The sequence below is a fragment of the Glossina fuscipes genome, unplaced genomic scaffold, assembly GCF_014805625.2.
Source record: "Glossina fuscipes isolate IAEA_lab_2018 unplaced genomic scaffold, Yale_Gfus_2 1, whole genome shotgun sequence".
Lineage (NCBI taxonomy): Eukaryota > Metazoa > Arthropoda > Insecta > Diptera > Glossinidae > Glossina > Glossina fuscipes.
The window spans coordinates 23,792,720-23,810,023 of NW_023998415.1; the positions used below are offsets into that span (position 1 = coordinate 23,792,720).

Below are 17,304 nucleotides of genomic sequence, written 5' to 3' on the forward strand. Positions count from 1 at the left end.
TCTCTCTCTCTCTCTCTCTCTCTCTCTCTCTCTCTCTCTCTTTGTTTTTGTTTTTTTTTTTTATTTTCATCTTTCAAAGCATTAAGCTAAAGCATTTTGATATTTAGAAACCAAATGTTTGCAGGCTTTCATTTAATTTCAACTATGGGTGGAAAGAAGCATCAAGAGATATAAGGTTGAGGGTTATAAATATAAATAAATACAATAATAAGTTCGTCATATTACGGTTTCGGTATATTGGCCAGGCACGGTTGTTGTAGTGTTGTAGTGGTTTTTAGTTTGTATTGTGCATGTACATGTGTGTGTGCGTGTGCGTGTGCGTGTATACTCTTCTATGATTTATTTATTCATATATTTTCGATATTAATTGGCGTATAATTCTACACAAGTGCTGCAAATGCTTCTCTAAGCTAATTATGCAGAAGTTTTTCATAAACATTTTCCAAATAAATGACTATTCATCCATTTGAGAAATACATAGGTAACTACTACTAAACACAGAATGTAAGCAAGAAAATGTAATGAATTAATAACAAACACATTTATGATAGCAATGAGAAAGTTTTGCTTTTGTATAAGCGAAACGAAGAAACAAAGCTACGAACTATATACACAAATACTCGTTTGAAACTTATATTTACGCCACGGTCGTCAATCTATCCGGTTATTAAAATCGTGATATTATAATATCAAGGCCTAGTAAGAATAGTTTCTCAACTTGCAGCAGGGTTTTTCGAAGAGAAGGCGAAGGGCCGGAAGAAGGGGAGTGGTGGTGAATTGCAAATTGTAAAAGGACCAGCAAGTGACTAGTAAAGTGTAGACATTCACGCAGTTCATAGCGTCTCTCGATTTTCTCTTAACTCTTCTATGCATCTTACATAATTTTCTACCATCCTTCTGGTCTGAAGAAGTATTCTGAATCAAAAATATATATTTTATTTTGGTGAAAATTTTTATTTCATCTTTTTTCCATCGATCTTTTTAAATTCCTATCTAACTGTTTCCATATCCACCTACAAAAATAGTTAGATAGATAGATAGATAGATAGATAGATAGATAGATAGATAGATAGATGGATGGATAGCTTTCAATGTATTTTTCTTTTTTTTATGCCCGTGCAAGCAGCGAACTAGACTTTAATAGCTCCAAGAATAGCCGCGAAAAATTTTGGGACCCGCGTTCGCTTTCTATCCCAGGGTTTCCCATTTCACCTCATATAGAAATATCGAGTCCTCTCTCCAAAAATAGATTATATGTCGAATTTCCCCAAGCACAGTGTACTCCAAGTTGTCCTCTCTCTCTCTCTCTCTCTCTCTCTCTCTCTCTCTCTCTCTCTCTCTCTCACTGTCACTCTCATATATATGTATATATACATTTTCATCTAACAAATTTTTCCCATACTTTGTTTTTGAACTTGCTCCGGCGATTTGCTTTACGTGTTGTAGGTGAATCATCGTACAATCTCTGCTTGGCTTAGCTTGGCGAACAGCCTTATGGAACGCTAGTAGTCAGTATACATTGCCGAATGCATTTCGCGTTCGTCTGACTTCAATCCGCAATATTACCCTACTGCTGCTAGCACTTTCCATCTATCCATTCCTTTCTTAATGATTGTGTTCATATGCCTTAGGCATTTCGTATAATAGGGCGTGGCTTCACGTCAACATTGTAAAGCTAATCGTTAATATTTTGCAAGAAAGATGGACAAAAGTTGATGACTATAACGATGGGCAATACATTCAATATAATTCCAAGAAAATATTTTTCGTTGTTTTTTCGTTTTTCAACTATACTTCAATTTTGCAAGAGAGAGCATCCATCTAATAAGTGATGAGTTCAATCGCGTGCCATGTATACCCGTACGAACTGAAGCTTTTTTTTTTTTTTTCTATCCAAAAAAAATATATTCCCAGAGTACAATGTCAGAGAGATTGATAATCAATTGATGTGAAGGATTTTTTTCGCTCGTAAAGTTGTCTTTACTATGCGCGAGCAATGTTTTATCGAATTTGGAAATCATTCGTCTGCGAGCCTTTGCTTTGTTGAAAGGAAGTTTGAGGTATAAATTTATCAATTATTGCTATGTTTTTACTTTTTTATTATTAAATGGCTTCTGTTCGGTTTTTCGTTTTCAATCTACCTCTAGCTAGCGGCATGCGTTCCCCTTTTGTCAGCCATTAATTATGTCAATGTCAGTATACCGTACAGACAGATACGTGTTAAAAATATTTATAAAGCAATTAAAATTGTAATAATTTTTCCTTTAAATGTTGAAAAAAAGAAATCAAATAAAAATTCCTTTATTAGCCAACGAGATTTACGAAATAAAACAAATATAAGAGATTTATGGTTTCCCCCCCCCCATCACTTGTATACTTACTTATATATAGTAAAGCGTTGAAAAGCTATAAAACAATCTCGAAGAGATATAATTTTTATTTAAGAAATTTCAAAAAAATTGGTTCGTTGTTCATTTCCCTTACTATTTATGTTTATACAGATGCCCATAGCAAATCTTCAGCTACGTGTGCCTCTTCAATGGCCGCCGTATCTGCGGCAGCAGCAGCAGCTGTGGCTTCGATAGCCTCGTCTTCGGCAGCAGCCACTACAGCTACCGCTACACATTTGGCACATCATACACATCCGCATCATACACATCATTTGGCATCGCTTAGCGGTCATCATGGTCATCATCCGAATGGTAGCTTATTGGCGGCTAGTATGGGGCACACCTTGGGCTTGACGGCACCGCCAGGTTGCGCTGGTTTACGTCCACCACCAGGTCACGTGCCCGAGGGATGTCCCGTGTGCGGCCTAAAGTTAACAACCGAAGAGTGGAACTCGCATTTCCTAGCCGAACTGGACCGTTTATATAAATTAAGTTCGGGTATGGAGAGAGCCAACATTCAAGCCACCTACATGTTCGCACCACCGTGTCCAGCACAAGAGAACGCTATAAGAACGAGTCATAGCAGATGGGAGGTAAAATACCTGCAAACTGATCTATGCTCCGTCCGTCTTCACATTTAAAATTTCTCTTTGCTTGATTTTCTCTTCGTTAGACTTTTCAACGTATACGTAATAATCGTCAAAATCGGTTACGCATTAAAGTACGGAAACGAAAGTACGGCGACATGTTTTTCATGGAGAACAGTTTGTGCAGTTCGTGTCCGATTTGCAAACGCAAATACGCGTTGGAAACGGGCAAGTTGCCTAGCGATGAAGAAAATAAAATGCAAGAAGAAATCGAAACAGTAGATGTGGAGAGCTGTAACGATGATATGCCAGATTCCGGATCAGAAATGCAATCGCATCAACAGCATCATCATCAACATCCACAGCCGCAACATACTCACATGCCATCTTTTAGTGGAAGTAGTAGTCATAGCAGCGGTCATAGTAGTTCAAACGGTGCCAATTTACATAATAGCAACAGTCAACCGGGCAAACTGGATGGTATACTCTATAGAACAGCCTGTGTAATTAACAAAGAACATAACGTTAGCAGTGGGGGTGAAGATGACGTTAGCACTAATGTGCCCACCACTACCACCACCAGTGGTAGTAGTAGTAGTAGTTCAGGTGGCAGTAGTAATATAAATTGGTCGGACTCGGGTCATAGTAACAATAATACGCAGGGTCATATTAGCGGTAGGTCGCCAGTGAAAATCTAATGTGAATGAATCTCTCTCCTCAATCAGATATTTCTATATTTCCGACAGTCAAAAATGTTAGTGAGTTATCTTCTACTACCCATCATTACTATAATGCCGATTCATGTCACGAGGAACGTCAAAGCCAGCGAGATATGAACATGGACACGTGCAATAACGATAGCGATGAAGATGTCATTGTCGATGATGACGATTCAATTAAAATGTCATCGTCATACAACAACAATAAAAAACGTAAATATGAGGAATCAACCGTAGGCAGCAGTCGGTTAGTTAAACTACTTCGAATATCAAGAGAAATAAATAAATTTTACTCTCTTTTTATCGAAGAATTTCCGATAATCCCTCGCCAATAGACGATCGACCACGTTCCGAGCCTCAAGTTACAAGCACCGAAACAAGTGTAGATCATTCGCATAACAATAATAATAATAATAATAATAACAATAATAATAATAATAATAATAATAATAATAATAATAATAACAACAATAACAACAATACCAAATATACTACATTTGAGGATTTAAGAGTCAAACAGCAACAGCAACAGCAACAACATTCACCAGATCATGCGGACACGGATAGAATAGCGGCCGGCCAATCAGCTCACATATTAATGTCGGGCTTAACACAGCTGGACACAAAGGTGGGAATTAGTTCGGATTTGAAACCGGACAATGAAGAAAACAAATGTTTCATATGTAAGGTAAATTTTTTGTTTATTACTTTGGTTAGTTTTTTCCGAACCACTCGCTTCCCTCCGTCCCTCATTCTCTCACTCCCTCCCTTCCTACTACTTCCCTCATCATAATTCGCGGTCTTGCCTATCTCTTCCTAGTTCATAATTTTTTTGAATTATTTATGTTTTGTTTTGTTCATAAAAATTTCGATAAATTATTTTTTAAAAAATTTCAAATAAAATTTTTAATTTCAGTGAAATTTTATTAATTTTTTTGTGGATTTCTTCTCGTTTCTTCTTAAGACAGGTATAAAGGATCTCTCGTCAGACAGCTTCTTAAGAGGTCGCAATTTTTATTTTCATCAAAGTTGTGCTAACGTTATGAGCAGTTATCGTTTCAATAAAGATTTACAACCGCACACCTTAAAATATCCACCACCACCACCACCAGCCCAGCAGCAGCAGCCGTCATCGTCGTCATCGTCATCATCATCATCGAACTCCTCACAGTTTCCGACGTCACCATCGGATAAATTACAGCAACAGCAACAGCAACAACAACAACAACAGCAACAACAACAATCATCGATAGTAGAATCAGCGACAAATGATAATAGAAATTAAATTTCTCAATATGAGTAAAAACAATTAGCAAAAGCTTCAACCAAATTCAAATTCAAATCAAATCAAATACAAATACAAATTGAGTTTAAAGTATAAAAATAAAAGAAAATAAAAAAGAAATCAAAAAAAAAAAAAAAAACAAATTATGAGATATGTTCGCCTTAAGGTGAATCTTTTTGATACCCCATCACCACCATGCTTTAAATGAATTCACAAACTCACACAGAGAGACATATTACAATTGAGGGCGTGTCAATTGACCAGATTCAATTCAAGAGTACGAGCGCTTTCTCCTTGCGAGCCGTATTTATGAGCGGGTGGCGTTCAATTTCAACCTTGGTCTGCATCAAGTGTCACCTCTCTGTCCTAATTCTTGCGTCCAGATGGCTAGCGGGAATAACATGCGCATGCGTACTCACACACAAACGGCCAGTTCTTAATTAAATTTGTCCTTCACAGCGATTAAGACAATCGCTGAGGCTCATATGTTTTTCTTTCTTTTTTTTTTTTTGTTTTTTTTTTTAATGTGGACCAAGATTTGTATATTTCCATCGCTTTTGGGGTGCGGGGTAAAATAAAGAAATCAAAAAAAAAAAAAGAAAAAAGGAAAAAATTGAAGAGAGACAAGCCAAGAAATTAATTATTATTTTAACAAAAGAAACATTGAAGAGAAGTAAAAAAGCCCTTGTAAAATATAATTAAAACACAGCATTAAAATAAATACAATTATTATTATTACAATTATTATTACAATTATTATTATTATTATTATTTTGTTTTCTTTTTAGTCGAATCGCGTTCCCGCATTAGCCCTTTTTTTTATGTTTTCATAATAATCTAGAAAAATTTTTCTTTTAACGTGTCTAGAAATGAATAAAATAAATTTCTGTGTGTCATGTGTGCTATAAGTAAACAAAAAAAAAAAAAAAAAAAAAAGAAAGAAAATGTTAATAATAATTCAATAAATGACTAATTTTCTAGATTTTAAGCTAAAACAAAAAACAAAAAATTCACTTTAAATTAATAAAAATTCGAGAAAAACGATACAAAAAAATTACTAATAGAGAATCGTATGAGAGTTTGATTTCGCTTAGGGAATTCTACCAAAGTTCTAAATATTTAATGCGAAAACGCAAAGCGGACGGTATAGTATAATCATCACTGTTTTTTTCCTTCCTTACGTTCTTCAGCTGTTCTGAACAGAAGGCGTGTTATGCCAAATAATTATCATTATAATTAGTTTAGCCAGAGAATAAATTCTAAGGCTGACTGGCATCTAAGCCTATTGGGCATATTGAAAAATGTACCATACTTGAAATTTGGACCCACAACCATTGATCGAAACTCGTCACCTATTCGACCACTCAGACGGGCAAAGCCACATAATTAATAAATGTTTCATGCCCCATATGTTTGCGCCCTGTCTCACATATCATCCATCAATTTTAGATCAAAAGTAGTTGAAAACGCCCACAAAGTCTGCGCTTTAGATGCAGCTTTAGAATAATGTCTATACACATTAGCAGAGGTTTTCTTTTTCTATACATATTCTATTTTAGGAATTAGCTCGGAAAACGTTCCCTGGCGGCTACGATCTGTTATACGTAGAGGCGGAAGGGCCAAAAGAATAAGTATTCGCGTATTCGATGAATTTGAAAATGGAACCATGGTGGTCAATGGCGGACGGCACAGACAATTGCTCCAGTCCAGCTCAAGACCGGTGAGTCACATTAATGTGAGTCACGTATGTATGGTAAGAGCAACTGAAGCTTTAAGCGGCCGAAAGTATTGTAATCCTGTTAGATGATTTGATTGACGGATTAGTCCCTTTCATCACTTGTCACTTGTCAGAACACTTGTCCTACGGGTAACTATGTATAACTAAGCACAACACAGCCCAGGTTATGCCAATGCTGAAGAGCATCAAGAGCTTTGCAAGCAACTTCGGCAAGAGTTGCAATCTTCCTCGTCCACAATGAAGATATGCTTTGGATATCGGCTGCAGTGAAATATTTTTAGGTCCGAAAATAATCTGAAAACAACGACGAACCAACGCAGATGTGAATTTGATGCATTCCAAGTTTGGAACTGGCCAAGCATTTATATACGTTACGAGGCTTTTAAAGCTTGTATTGGAAAAAAAATTACATTTTGATACTCCATAATATCGGGTAGGGATTGATGCCCATAGAAGATGCGTTCACATTTTTCTACATTTTGTACCGCTACGGTTTATGAGTAATAATCGAAGAGACAAATTTTCCTTTCTTTTGAGAAACAGAGATGTTCTAACTTTACGTAGCACTGTAGGGATATCCTTCAACCGATTTGATCCATTTTCAATAACAATATGCGTGCAACGACTTACAGTGTTGCTGACAAATTTGAAATCACTTTTGCGGCACAGACGTACAGACGGACATGCTTAAATCGATTCAGAATTTGTGGGGCCTCTGAAGCAACCTTCTGAATGTTGCAAACGTACTGACAAAACGACTATACCCTTCATTCTTCGGTGATGGGTATGAAAAGCAAAAAAAAAATATTCAAATATTCGTTTTTCGATTTATGATTTATACCCAGCAGCGGTCTAAACTCGAATCTTATATTATGTGTCAGTAGATTTTTCATTTCTGATTTGCCAAAGAAGATAAGAAAGAAATATTTGTTATACGGGAGCTAAGACTGCTACACATGCATCGAATTATTAACTTGACTTGACTTGACTTGAGATAAGGAAAACGCAATTCGTATTCACTGTTAATGAGACGTCCTACTTAGAGTAGGAAAATTTCTTCTTTTGTTGCCAGACTGCATTTCCGATAGCACTTCGTTATCGTATAGATGGTCGCTGCCCTGTATATTTGCTAAGGTATACTATCTAATACGCTTAATACATTTGAGAACATTGAGCCGTAAATAAGTCAGTGACGACAAAAAATACTCTTTTATGATTACACATGTCTCTATCAACTGATAAATCCCATTTTATGGGTAATGAAATACTCAAGCTCTCAATTATTAGTAAACAGGGTAATCAATACTGCTTTGGGGGCTGGAGAGGTCCGCCGCTCAACTTAAGTTTAGTATCAAAAGTGCTTTAAGGCGAACGAAAGCAATTGTGTTCAGTTGACAGTGTTGTTAAGAAGTGTTGTACGATATTTTTAATGTAAACTTTTTGATTTCGAACAAAAAAGTGAAAGAATTCTGTAACAATTATCTTTTTTTTGTTTTTTTTTTTTTGTTTTTTTTTTTTTGTTTTTGTTTCTTTTGTTTTTCTCAAAGCTGACAGTAATTGCTTTTAAAAGGTTTTCTTTCTTTTTGCGTTTTTTTTTTTTTTTTTTTGTTTAAAATGTTCTCGAAATTTCTCAAGCATACAATAGCACGTCGGCGCATTTGGCGGGAAGAACAAGTTGTTAGACAATTGACATCACAACAAGTATTTGAACGTGAGCAAAAATTTGGCGCCCACAATTATCATCCGCTTCCGGTCGCTTTAACCAAAGCAAAAGGAGTTTTTGTTTGGGACGTCGAGGGTAAACGCTATTTCGATTATCTTAGCGCGTATTCAGCTGTCAATCAAGGTCATGGTCATCCGAAAATTGTGAAAGCTCTTACAGAGCAAGCCCAAAAATTGGCATTAACTTCGAGGTAAGTTCTTGTTAAGTTCTTGTTAAGTTCTTGTTATCGCGCAGACAATTGAAAATTGCGCGCATAATGAACGGACAGGGCATGTCTTATTCAGTTGAGAAGGGGAACAACAACAACAAGCGATAACCTAAATAAACATAAATTATTTTCAATGCGTATGAATTGATTAAATTTAATGCACAATTAAATTAAATTTGCAATGAATGTGAAAGCAATAACAATAAGGAATGAAAATTACGTTTACAAAAACAAACAACAACTTGCATGAGAGATAAGCGAAGAAAAAACGCATGTTTTTTACAATGCCTTTGCATTTCTATGCTATCGAGCTGGCGATCCTCGTCTCAATACTTTACTAAATTAATTCACTTGAACTTGTGTTGTTGCAATTGACGTAAGCTAATTTCATACTCCCACTACTAAACAATTTCATTAATTGCGCAAAGTAAGTAAAACTTACTGAAAATGAAAGAACTTCTTACTTACTGTGCAATCTTAACGTAACGGAATGTAATGATTTCATATGTGTTATGTCTATCCGAGCTGAAGAGCCTAAGCGAGTAACTCTTGGAAAGAGCACATACCGTCTTATTGCGGAACTATCCGCGATGGACTTTGCTTTGATCGTGGCGACAACGAGTGTTCGATTGTCGTAAGCACTTACCAATTGGACGTGCATTTAATGCGACTGCGACCGTCCCCTATCGCGTCCTAATTCTTAACTTCTTTCTCACCGTCATCGTGCTACATGGACGGAAAGCATACCTTGAGTGATTGATTGACCTTGTAATTGATGAGCCAACAGATCTTTGATCCGAGAAAAAGCAAAGTTTTCAGATAGATATATCATCGTGAACAGAACGAGTAGCATGGTATAATGATTGAATCGCATTATGCTGCCGAGTTGAGACCGCAGTAGCTTAAGTACTCCTGGCGCATTATTTATGATATATGCCATGACGTAATGAGCTGCCAAACCTTACATGAGGAAATAGTCAGGTTAGATTAAAGCGCTATCTCTCTCACATCTAGAGCAAATAAGACTTTGGACATTGGGAGGCAGTGATCGCTTGCAAAATGCCAAAGTAAAAATTTTCTAGTCTGTGCGCGTGACACTCAAAAATGTGACGATCGTTTTCTGATAACACATTAGGCTTTCTATCTCTTGGTGTAGTGATGCGGCATTTGAACATTTTTCTGCCACCAGTACTTCCTAACATAATGCGATATCATTTGTTATAACATATTTCTGAAAAACCATCCACGCTTTTTACTTTCATAAAACATGTTCTGTGGGCACTCTATCGGAAAGTAAGCACTCGTTGATAACGAACGAGAACAAAGTGGCGATAGTCGATCTAAGCCATTGCTGATTTTTTTTTTTAGTTTTCACGATGCCCATATTGCATGTCCTCGACGCATGGCACACGTAAGCTAACTGTCTGGAACAACTTGTAACGGTGATGCCGACCCCAAGCGGTTAGCATGCTCTCTCTCTATTACTCTGCACTTGGGCAGTTTACAGCCGATTAATTAATTTTGAAATTCTTATGTTCTTTTACTCAATCGAGCGTCGTATATGAACTACGCTGTACCGGATGTAGAAACGTTTAACATTTATTTTATTTTTCAGAGCCTTTTATTCAGATGTCTTGGGTGAATATGAAGATTATATAACGAGACTTTTTAATTATGATAAAGTATTGCCTATGAATACTGGTGTAGAAGGCGGTGAAACTGCCTGTAAATTAGCCCGTAAATGGGGCTATGCACAGAAAAATATACCAAGAAACCAAGCAAAAGTAAGTACGGACGGATCAAGTAAATGGAAAGTTAAAGTGTGCCCTATAATCCTTTTACGGTATTGCAGATAATTTTTGCTGAAAATAATTTCTGGGGCCGAACATTGGCTGCGATCTCTGCTTCTACTGATCCCAGCAGTTATGAGGGTTTCGGACCATTTATGCCCGGCTTTGAAATCATTAAATATAACGATCCACAAGCTTTGGAGGTACAGCAGAATATAGAATTAAGGGGTTAATCTTATAATTGGGAGATTTGCAATCCTAACAAGCAAATCAATAACTGATGGAATAACTTGATGGATTGAAATTTTCGTCACGAATTAATATTTTTGAGATTGCATTCGATATATCAAAGTCGATGGGATGATTATCGAAGATCATAAGTGATATTCAGTACAATATTTTCTTCTTTTAGAAATCATTGCAGGATAAAAATGTTTGCGCGTTTATGGTGGAACCCATACAAGGGGAAGCGGGCGTTGTAGTGCCCGATATAGGTTATTTGCAAAAGGTACGCGACTTATGCACTAAGTATAATGTCTTATGGATTGCGGACGAGGTTCAGACCGGTTTAAGTCGTACTGGTCGCATGCTAGCAGTGGATCATGAAAACGTTAAACCCGATATTTTAATATTGGGAAAGGCTTTATCGGGTGGCATGTATCCCGTATCGGCGGCACTCTGCAATGACGATATTATGCTTTGCATAAAGCCCGGCGAACACGGCTCCACCTATGGCGGTAATCCGTTGGGTTCGAAAGTGGCCATAGCCGCCTTAGAAGTCCTGCAAGAAGAAAAGCTGTCGGAAAATGCCGAGAAAATGGGAAATCTATTACGCGCAGAATTATCGAAATTGCCCAAAGACGTGATAACCGCAGTAAGAGGGAAGGGCTTGTTAAACGCTATCGTTATAAACTCTAGTAGGTTCAGAGAGCTGCTCTCGCAATCATGAAATTAATTTTTATTTTTAAAAATATATATATGTATATATATATACATATTATTTTTTTATTATATATATATATATTTTTTTTTGTCTTTTGATATAGAATACGACGCGTGGGAAGTGTGTTTGAGACTTAAAGAAAATGGTTTATTGGCCAAACCCACCCATGGTGATATTATACGTCTTGCTCCACCTTTGGTTATAAATGAAACGCAAATATTGGAGAGCGTTGACATCATTAAAAAGTCCGTAATGTCGATGTAAAAAAAAAAATAAATAAATTATTACAACAACAACAAAAAAAGAAAATACTTTAAATGCCTCTTTTTGATGACAAACGTGTGACATAAATTGACAATATGCCCGATAGACCAACGTTGTTAAACATTAAGATAAACACCCAGCTGCCGCAGCCGCCGCCCACTTATAAAAGAAATAAAAATTTTCTTTTAAAAATTGTGAAATATTTTCTGGGGAAAATATTGCAATTTTTATAGGCATTTTTTAATTAAAACTAAAACAGTTAAGTCAGCGTTTCCCAAACAGCGAGTTCGAGAATAATTGCTTTCCTTTCTTGCAATTTAGTTTCTCAACAAATGCCAAAACGCCAAGCTTGCATTCATCAAGTTTCCATTCAAAACTGATCCGCCCATAAGCAGGCATAACCTGAGACCCGAGTAACCCGATTAATTTCAAAAAAAATAGGCGATAAATAGAAACTTGCTCTCTTCTTCAAAGATATTAAACATCTTCGTTCCGATTTTTCCAGATTCGATCCACACTATATTCGTCGTCATCAACCTTTACCTCGTTCTATATTATATTGGGTAACAAGTTTGTGAAAAAGGACATGCCATAGTTCGAATTTTATCAAAAAATTTTCGATTCTCCGATTATCGAGACGTAAAGATATTAAAACGAACTTTAATTAAAAGAAAACAAATAAATAAACCAATTTAATAATACGCACATATAGTTAAAGCTTGTGTCGCCAAATAGAATTTAAGCTCTGAACTTATAAAAAGATTGTCTGTTTCATACGGGTCATACGAGAGTACACGATCGCCCAAATACTGAGCCTAACTATACGCTCATATAGAAAAACCCAATAAATTCTCATATATTGTCGTAAGTAACTTCAAAAATCGCAAGAAAGCAAACACAGCAAAAATGCATATATCCGTAGCGGAAATCGCGCTTGTTTACGGTACCAAGCGTTCGCTAGCGTTACAGTGAGATTAGCTTCGATCATTGTAACGGCATGTACTAGTCCCAGAAAATTGCATCAATAGCGATTGACTGATAGGGACTGACAGCGAAAGTTACTTTCGCTACCAAGCATAACTTTCATGCCCTTTTTTGTTGGTTTTCCCATTATGAAGGATTTATAAAGAAAAAAACTTTTTTTTTTTTAATAATTTACTTAACGCTTATACTGTTGGGTCGTTGCACAAAAAAGTTTGTACAGCGCTGGTATAGAGTTTGTGATAAGAGGGGCACTGCATAATCAAGTGGTTTAAGGTCGTTAAGCAATAAATTGGCTGACAAACGACAATTTAAACAAGAAGAACAGCAGCAGCAGCAGCAGCAGCAACAAGAGTAAAACACGAAAACGTCAAAGCTTTGCTATTGTACAAGTGTCTTATCAAAAGACGACGAAGAAGAAAACGCTCTTGCACAGAGAAAGGGGGCCAAACGAAAAAAAAAGAAAAAAAAAAAAGAAAAAAAAAGAAGCAAAATATCGCATAAAATTCTTAATAAAATTTTTAAACACTAAAATCTTATGCGAAACAAAGGGTATCCATATCCATCCAGGCTTTGCGAGAAGTCATAGTGTTAAGGTTGTATTTACATATTTAGTAACGCATTTTAACGCCACAATTCTTATTTAATTAGCTTTTTCAACAAAAAAAGAAAAAAAAAAGAAAGGAGCATAACCGGGGAAAAGTTCAAATGCTTATGCTAATAAGCTTTATGGGTGGCTAGACTACCGGCTAATGTTAAAATGCCTTTATTTGCTCCCATCTACAATCAGTGGCATTTACATCTAAGAGATTCCTTTGTTCCATTTATTAAGTAAAAAATAGGAAGAAAAAAAAAAAAAAACAAAATTTTTTTTTCCTTAGCGAAATTGTTTCCTTTTTTTTTTTTTACTCTCTTCTCTTCATTGCTTCTGTTTTTTTTTTTTTTTTAGTTTTTTTTTTGTGAAAATAAAGACATTTAAAGATTATGTAACTGTCCATGGTCAAAAGTTCATACACAAGTGCTGATAAAAACCAGCAGATTATGGTTGGCTCTTTTTTTCACTTTGCTACCCATTGACCATTATGTTCAAGATTTCATTTTGCCTTTTCCTTCTTTTCTTCTTTCTAAAGACATTTTACCGTAATTTTTTGGGAGGTTTTCTACACAATTTTTTCATTGCTTTTTTTTTTTTTTAGATGACGTGTGTTGATAAGTCTGCATAAAACTTTAGAAGAAAAGCAGCAGCGTTGTTCGAATCTAATAAAAACCGTTCAAGGCTTCCTGTTGCTAATGTTCAACATTTTTACAAAACATAAGAAATAAAAGTGTTGAAGCGTTAACGTCTTTTTTGTTTTGTTTTTTTTTTTCTTTATTTATTTAAGAATTTTTTATTATTTTAGTGATAAGATTTGTATAGAAATTTATTGCTAGTAACACAATTACCACGAGGGTGTTAAGCGTATCTTTGAAAACTTTTAAAAAGAGTCTTAAGTTAATTAGAATTTTTTTTTGTGTGTGTGTTTGTGTGTGTGTGTGTGTGTGTTTTTTACACTCTCTCGCACCAATCAAGCTACATATATAGTATGCCCGTAAATCTCTTGCTCGTTACAATAATTGATATAACATCTATTGTTATGCTTGTTCGATAATGGATTAGAAAACCATATCGATTTCATTGATTGCTATCTACAATCAATTATTTGACTATTTGTTCTGCTCGATAATCAATAAACGATTAGTAAGTAGGTCAGCAAATCATTGGCTGTGCAATCAATATACGGTCACGTTCATCAAACGTACGTAGCACAAGCCCGACTTATCTTAAACACCAGTTCAGTTTATTCAGACTTGATGACTGCCTACTAACTTTCAATATGAATGGATGTCATGTGTTATCTAGCGGTCAAGTCGAATCGAATGCATTGCATTTGGATCTTAAATAACCCTATCTATGTTATAATATTAAGGTCAATACTTTTTATTTCATCTAATTAATGTATGGAAGCGTGCCTTAAATATGCTGCTATTACACTGCTCTATCTATTAGACAATGCAGATATCATTCTAATCTTTTCCCCGCCAATGCCCTGCTTTGGTTACATTTACTTCATTTCCATTATAATTGCCAGTCATCTAAAGCCCCAACTCGAGATTTCAAGGTTTATTGATCGACTGTAGCTTTGCTTTACAGTAAACTTCTTCACATTTGTTTCGACTTTGAGTCCAATATCTCTTGTATGCTGCCACGCCTATTTATAAATGGTTTTGGGGATATTTGAAAGTAACATTGTCGACATATCGTTTGTTAGTTTAAATCTGATAAGTCGGACCATCCGTCAAGAATACATCAGCAACCAGCGAACGGAGCGACGACGAACAACACTATTGGGTGGCTGCGTATGAACTTGAGATGAATTGGGCTAAACCATTCGCGATAACTTGTCGGTCCCCGAATGTACATCCGCTGCATACTTTAAGGGTAAACGGAGCCAATGTTGAAAGTGTAGGTAGCTTGAAACGCCTTCGAGTGATTATCGATAACCAGTTATGCTTTGATCCACATACAAATTCATTGTGCTCCTACAATTATGTCATTTATAATTTATGTCCTAGAAATTTATAATTCTAGGAATATTTCAAATCCGAGGAAATTAAGGCTATTTCATAATCGTATAGTTAAATATGTATTCATGTTGGGGCGGTACGACCATATCTCATGTTATGATCTACTTTTTTTAGGTCGTTCCAGTTGGCCATCTCCTTAACCTCTACAACAGTTTCCCACAGCTGGAGCCGAAGGAGCTTCTTGGTGAGTTCGTAATACCCTTCCTCGATGTCGATGCTGTTTTTTCATTTTCATGTTAATCCCTTTTCCAATATAAAATGTTTGTTAATCTCCCGCAGGTCGGCAGGTAAAACATCATGAAACTGTTTTTAGTTTGCCCATCATCTACTTTCCATGCAGACACGTTTTCTCGAATATGCGAGTTTCGTAACAATACACGATACTGCAAATATATGGCATTGAGCCGACCAGAGAAAGAACAGTGAATAACATTCGCCGAAATGTCACTGTCGAAAGCATGCATACATACAACAATGTAAAGTAATTTCCCATGTCATGAAATGAATGAAATTTCAATGAAATCGGGATTCTCGTATTAATCGCAATCTATACGGATTTATTAACCCAAACAGATCATCATAACGATATTGTTGTATGGTATCTTTCCATCTTAATTATGAAAAGTACTCCCTGTGAACTATTTGGGGTTTGATAGACGAAATACTTTAGAAAGCAAAAGAAAAGAAACAAACTATCGTTATACTGTGAACTGGTTAGTTACACCTTAAGGTCATAGACATTGCTTTAACAGAGTGCTTTTTATATTCTTTTGCAATTTGCTGTTCTTTCGCGAAAAGAAAATAACATATCAACAAATTTGATTTAATCGTAAGCCTCATAACGTGTCTACACCGTTCACATTACAATCTCAGCTACAGCGGAATAAATAGAAAGAAAATCATGTAAATTTATGTATCAGCTTAACGCGAAGAGATTAAGGATAAAGTATAATGTGAAATGAAAAAAAAAAATTAAATTCGCTATAAGACGAATCCTGTAATACCCGCCGGTGACTGAGGTACGATTTTTATGAAAACACATAGTGAAGATCGATTCGTGCGGTTTATACGCGTATAGCGCTTTTTTTTTGCAATTAATTGCACAAACTAAAAACCATATGTTGACATAGTTCGATTTTTGGTAAAAGCTACAATGTGACCTTGAAACCGGGTGATCTTCTTAATGAAAATCTAAAAACCAATGCCCATTTAAAATTCTCAATTTTAAAGCCTGCAATCAACGATGGACTTTGCGACAACTAGACGATTTGTCGTGTTTGCTGGTTGTTTCTATTTTAACCCAACGACAGTGACTTGAAAAATTTGACGACAAATATAAGCTAAACCTTGAGGTCGTAACATATGTATATACATATATGCTATAGAGAATCCGATGTGAGATTTGACAAAAGTCATGCTCTCGTTTTGCTGGACATGAAAAGGATTTATATGTTACGAGCTGTTGTCGCTCGGCAAACCAAGCACTAATAGATCATGAGTTCCTTTAATGACTCGATGATAGTTACTGTAGCTTTAATAGCAGAATGCAACATCAGCCTATCACCTGCCACGCCCGTTACAGAACAATTCAGATAAAAAATTCTTTATATCCGCAGGCGTCGTTCGTTACTCAATACATCATCGGAGACTTTATGGAAGAGGGATAACAACGCTAGTAGAGAGGCAATCGAAAGTCACAAAGTTGAACAGAACCGAAGATTTTTATCGTTTTATTATTTTTGCACACATTTTATATATTCTTAGTGTCGTTTTAAATGTACAAGCAACCGATCGCCATGACTGACCGACAAATATTACGAAATCAATTCAAAACTTTAGCCTAATTTGAAATGTATATTACGTACATTATGACGCTTTTATAGCTATATGCAATGCCTATGGCAATGTTACAAATCGGGTAATAAAATTAATTTTCTTTCCTTCGCGTTCCGGTAATGTGTATAAAAAAGCCACCAAATAGTTAATATGTTTATATATATACACATAAACACATGTGCATGTATGTATGTACTTACATAAATTGTGTCCCA

General features: G+C 35.8%; 2 protein-coding genes across 3 annotated transcripts in view; both read left to right on the forward strand.

The window, feature by feature from the left end:
• Positions 1-5,000, forward strand: part of LOC119631619 (protein Teyrha-meyrha) — a 41,156-nt gene extending 36,156 nt beyond the window's left edge. The window contains exons 4-8 of one of the 2 annotated variants that reach the window (XM_038023998.1): positions 2,502-2,983; positions 3,064-3,652; positions 3,724-3,943; positions 4,006-4,324; positions 4,661-5,000. In XM_038023998.1, the coding sequence (XP_037879926.1) occupies positions 2,502-2,983; positions 3,064-3,652; positions 3,724-3,943; positions 4,006-4,324; positions 4,661-4,981 (1,931 nt within the window). In that variant the 3' untranslated portion in view covers positions 4,982-5,000. Of the gene's footprint in view, positions 1-2,501; positions 2,984-3,063; positions 3,653-3,723; positions 3,944-4,005; positions 4,385-4,660 lie in introns of both variants that reach the window. The other variant, XM_038023999.1, reaches the window with a different exon arrangement.
• Positions 5,001-8,260: 3,260 nt separating this feature from the next.
• Positions 8,261-11,679, forward strand: LOC119632399 (ornithine aminotransferase, mitochondrial). Its single transcript, XM_038025289.1, has 5 exons — positions 8,261-8,632; positions 10,266-10,434; positions 10,503-10,643; positions 10,853-11,357; positions 11,487-11,679. Exons 1-5 carry the CDS (start codon positions 8,334-8,336, stop codon positions 11,645-11,647), a joined length of 1,275 nt encoding a protein of 424 aa, XP_037881217.1. The 5' UTR covers positions 8,261-8,333; the 3' UTR covers positions 11,648-11,679.
• Positions 11,680-17,304: the final 5,625 nt, after the last annotated feature.

Coding starts and splice junctions, on each gene's coding strand:
- LOC119632399 (XM_038025289.1), top strand. CDS start 8,334: ATGTTCTCGAAATTTCTCAAGCATACAATAGCACGTCGGCGCATTTGG. Junction 8,633..10,265: donor AAATTGGCATTAACTTCGAG/GTAAGTTCTTGT, acceptor TTTATTTTTCAG/AGCCTTTTATTCAGATGTCT. Junction 10,435..10,502: donor TACCAAGAAACCAAGCAAAA/GTAAGTACGGAC, acceptor ACGGTATTGCAG/ATAATTTTTGCTGAAAATAA.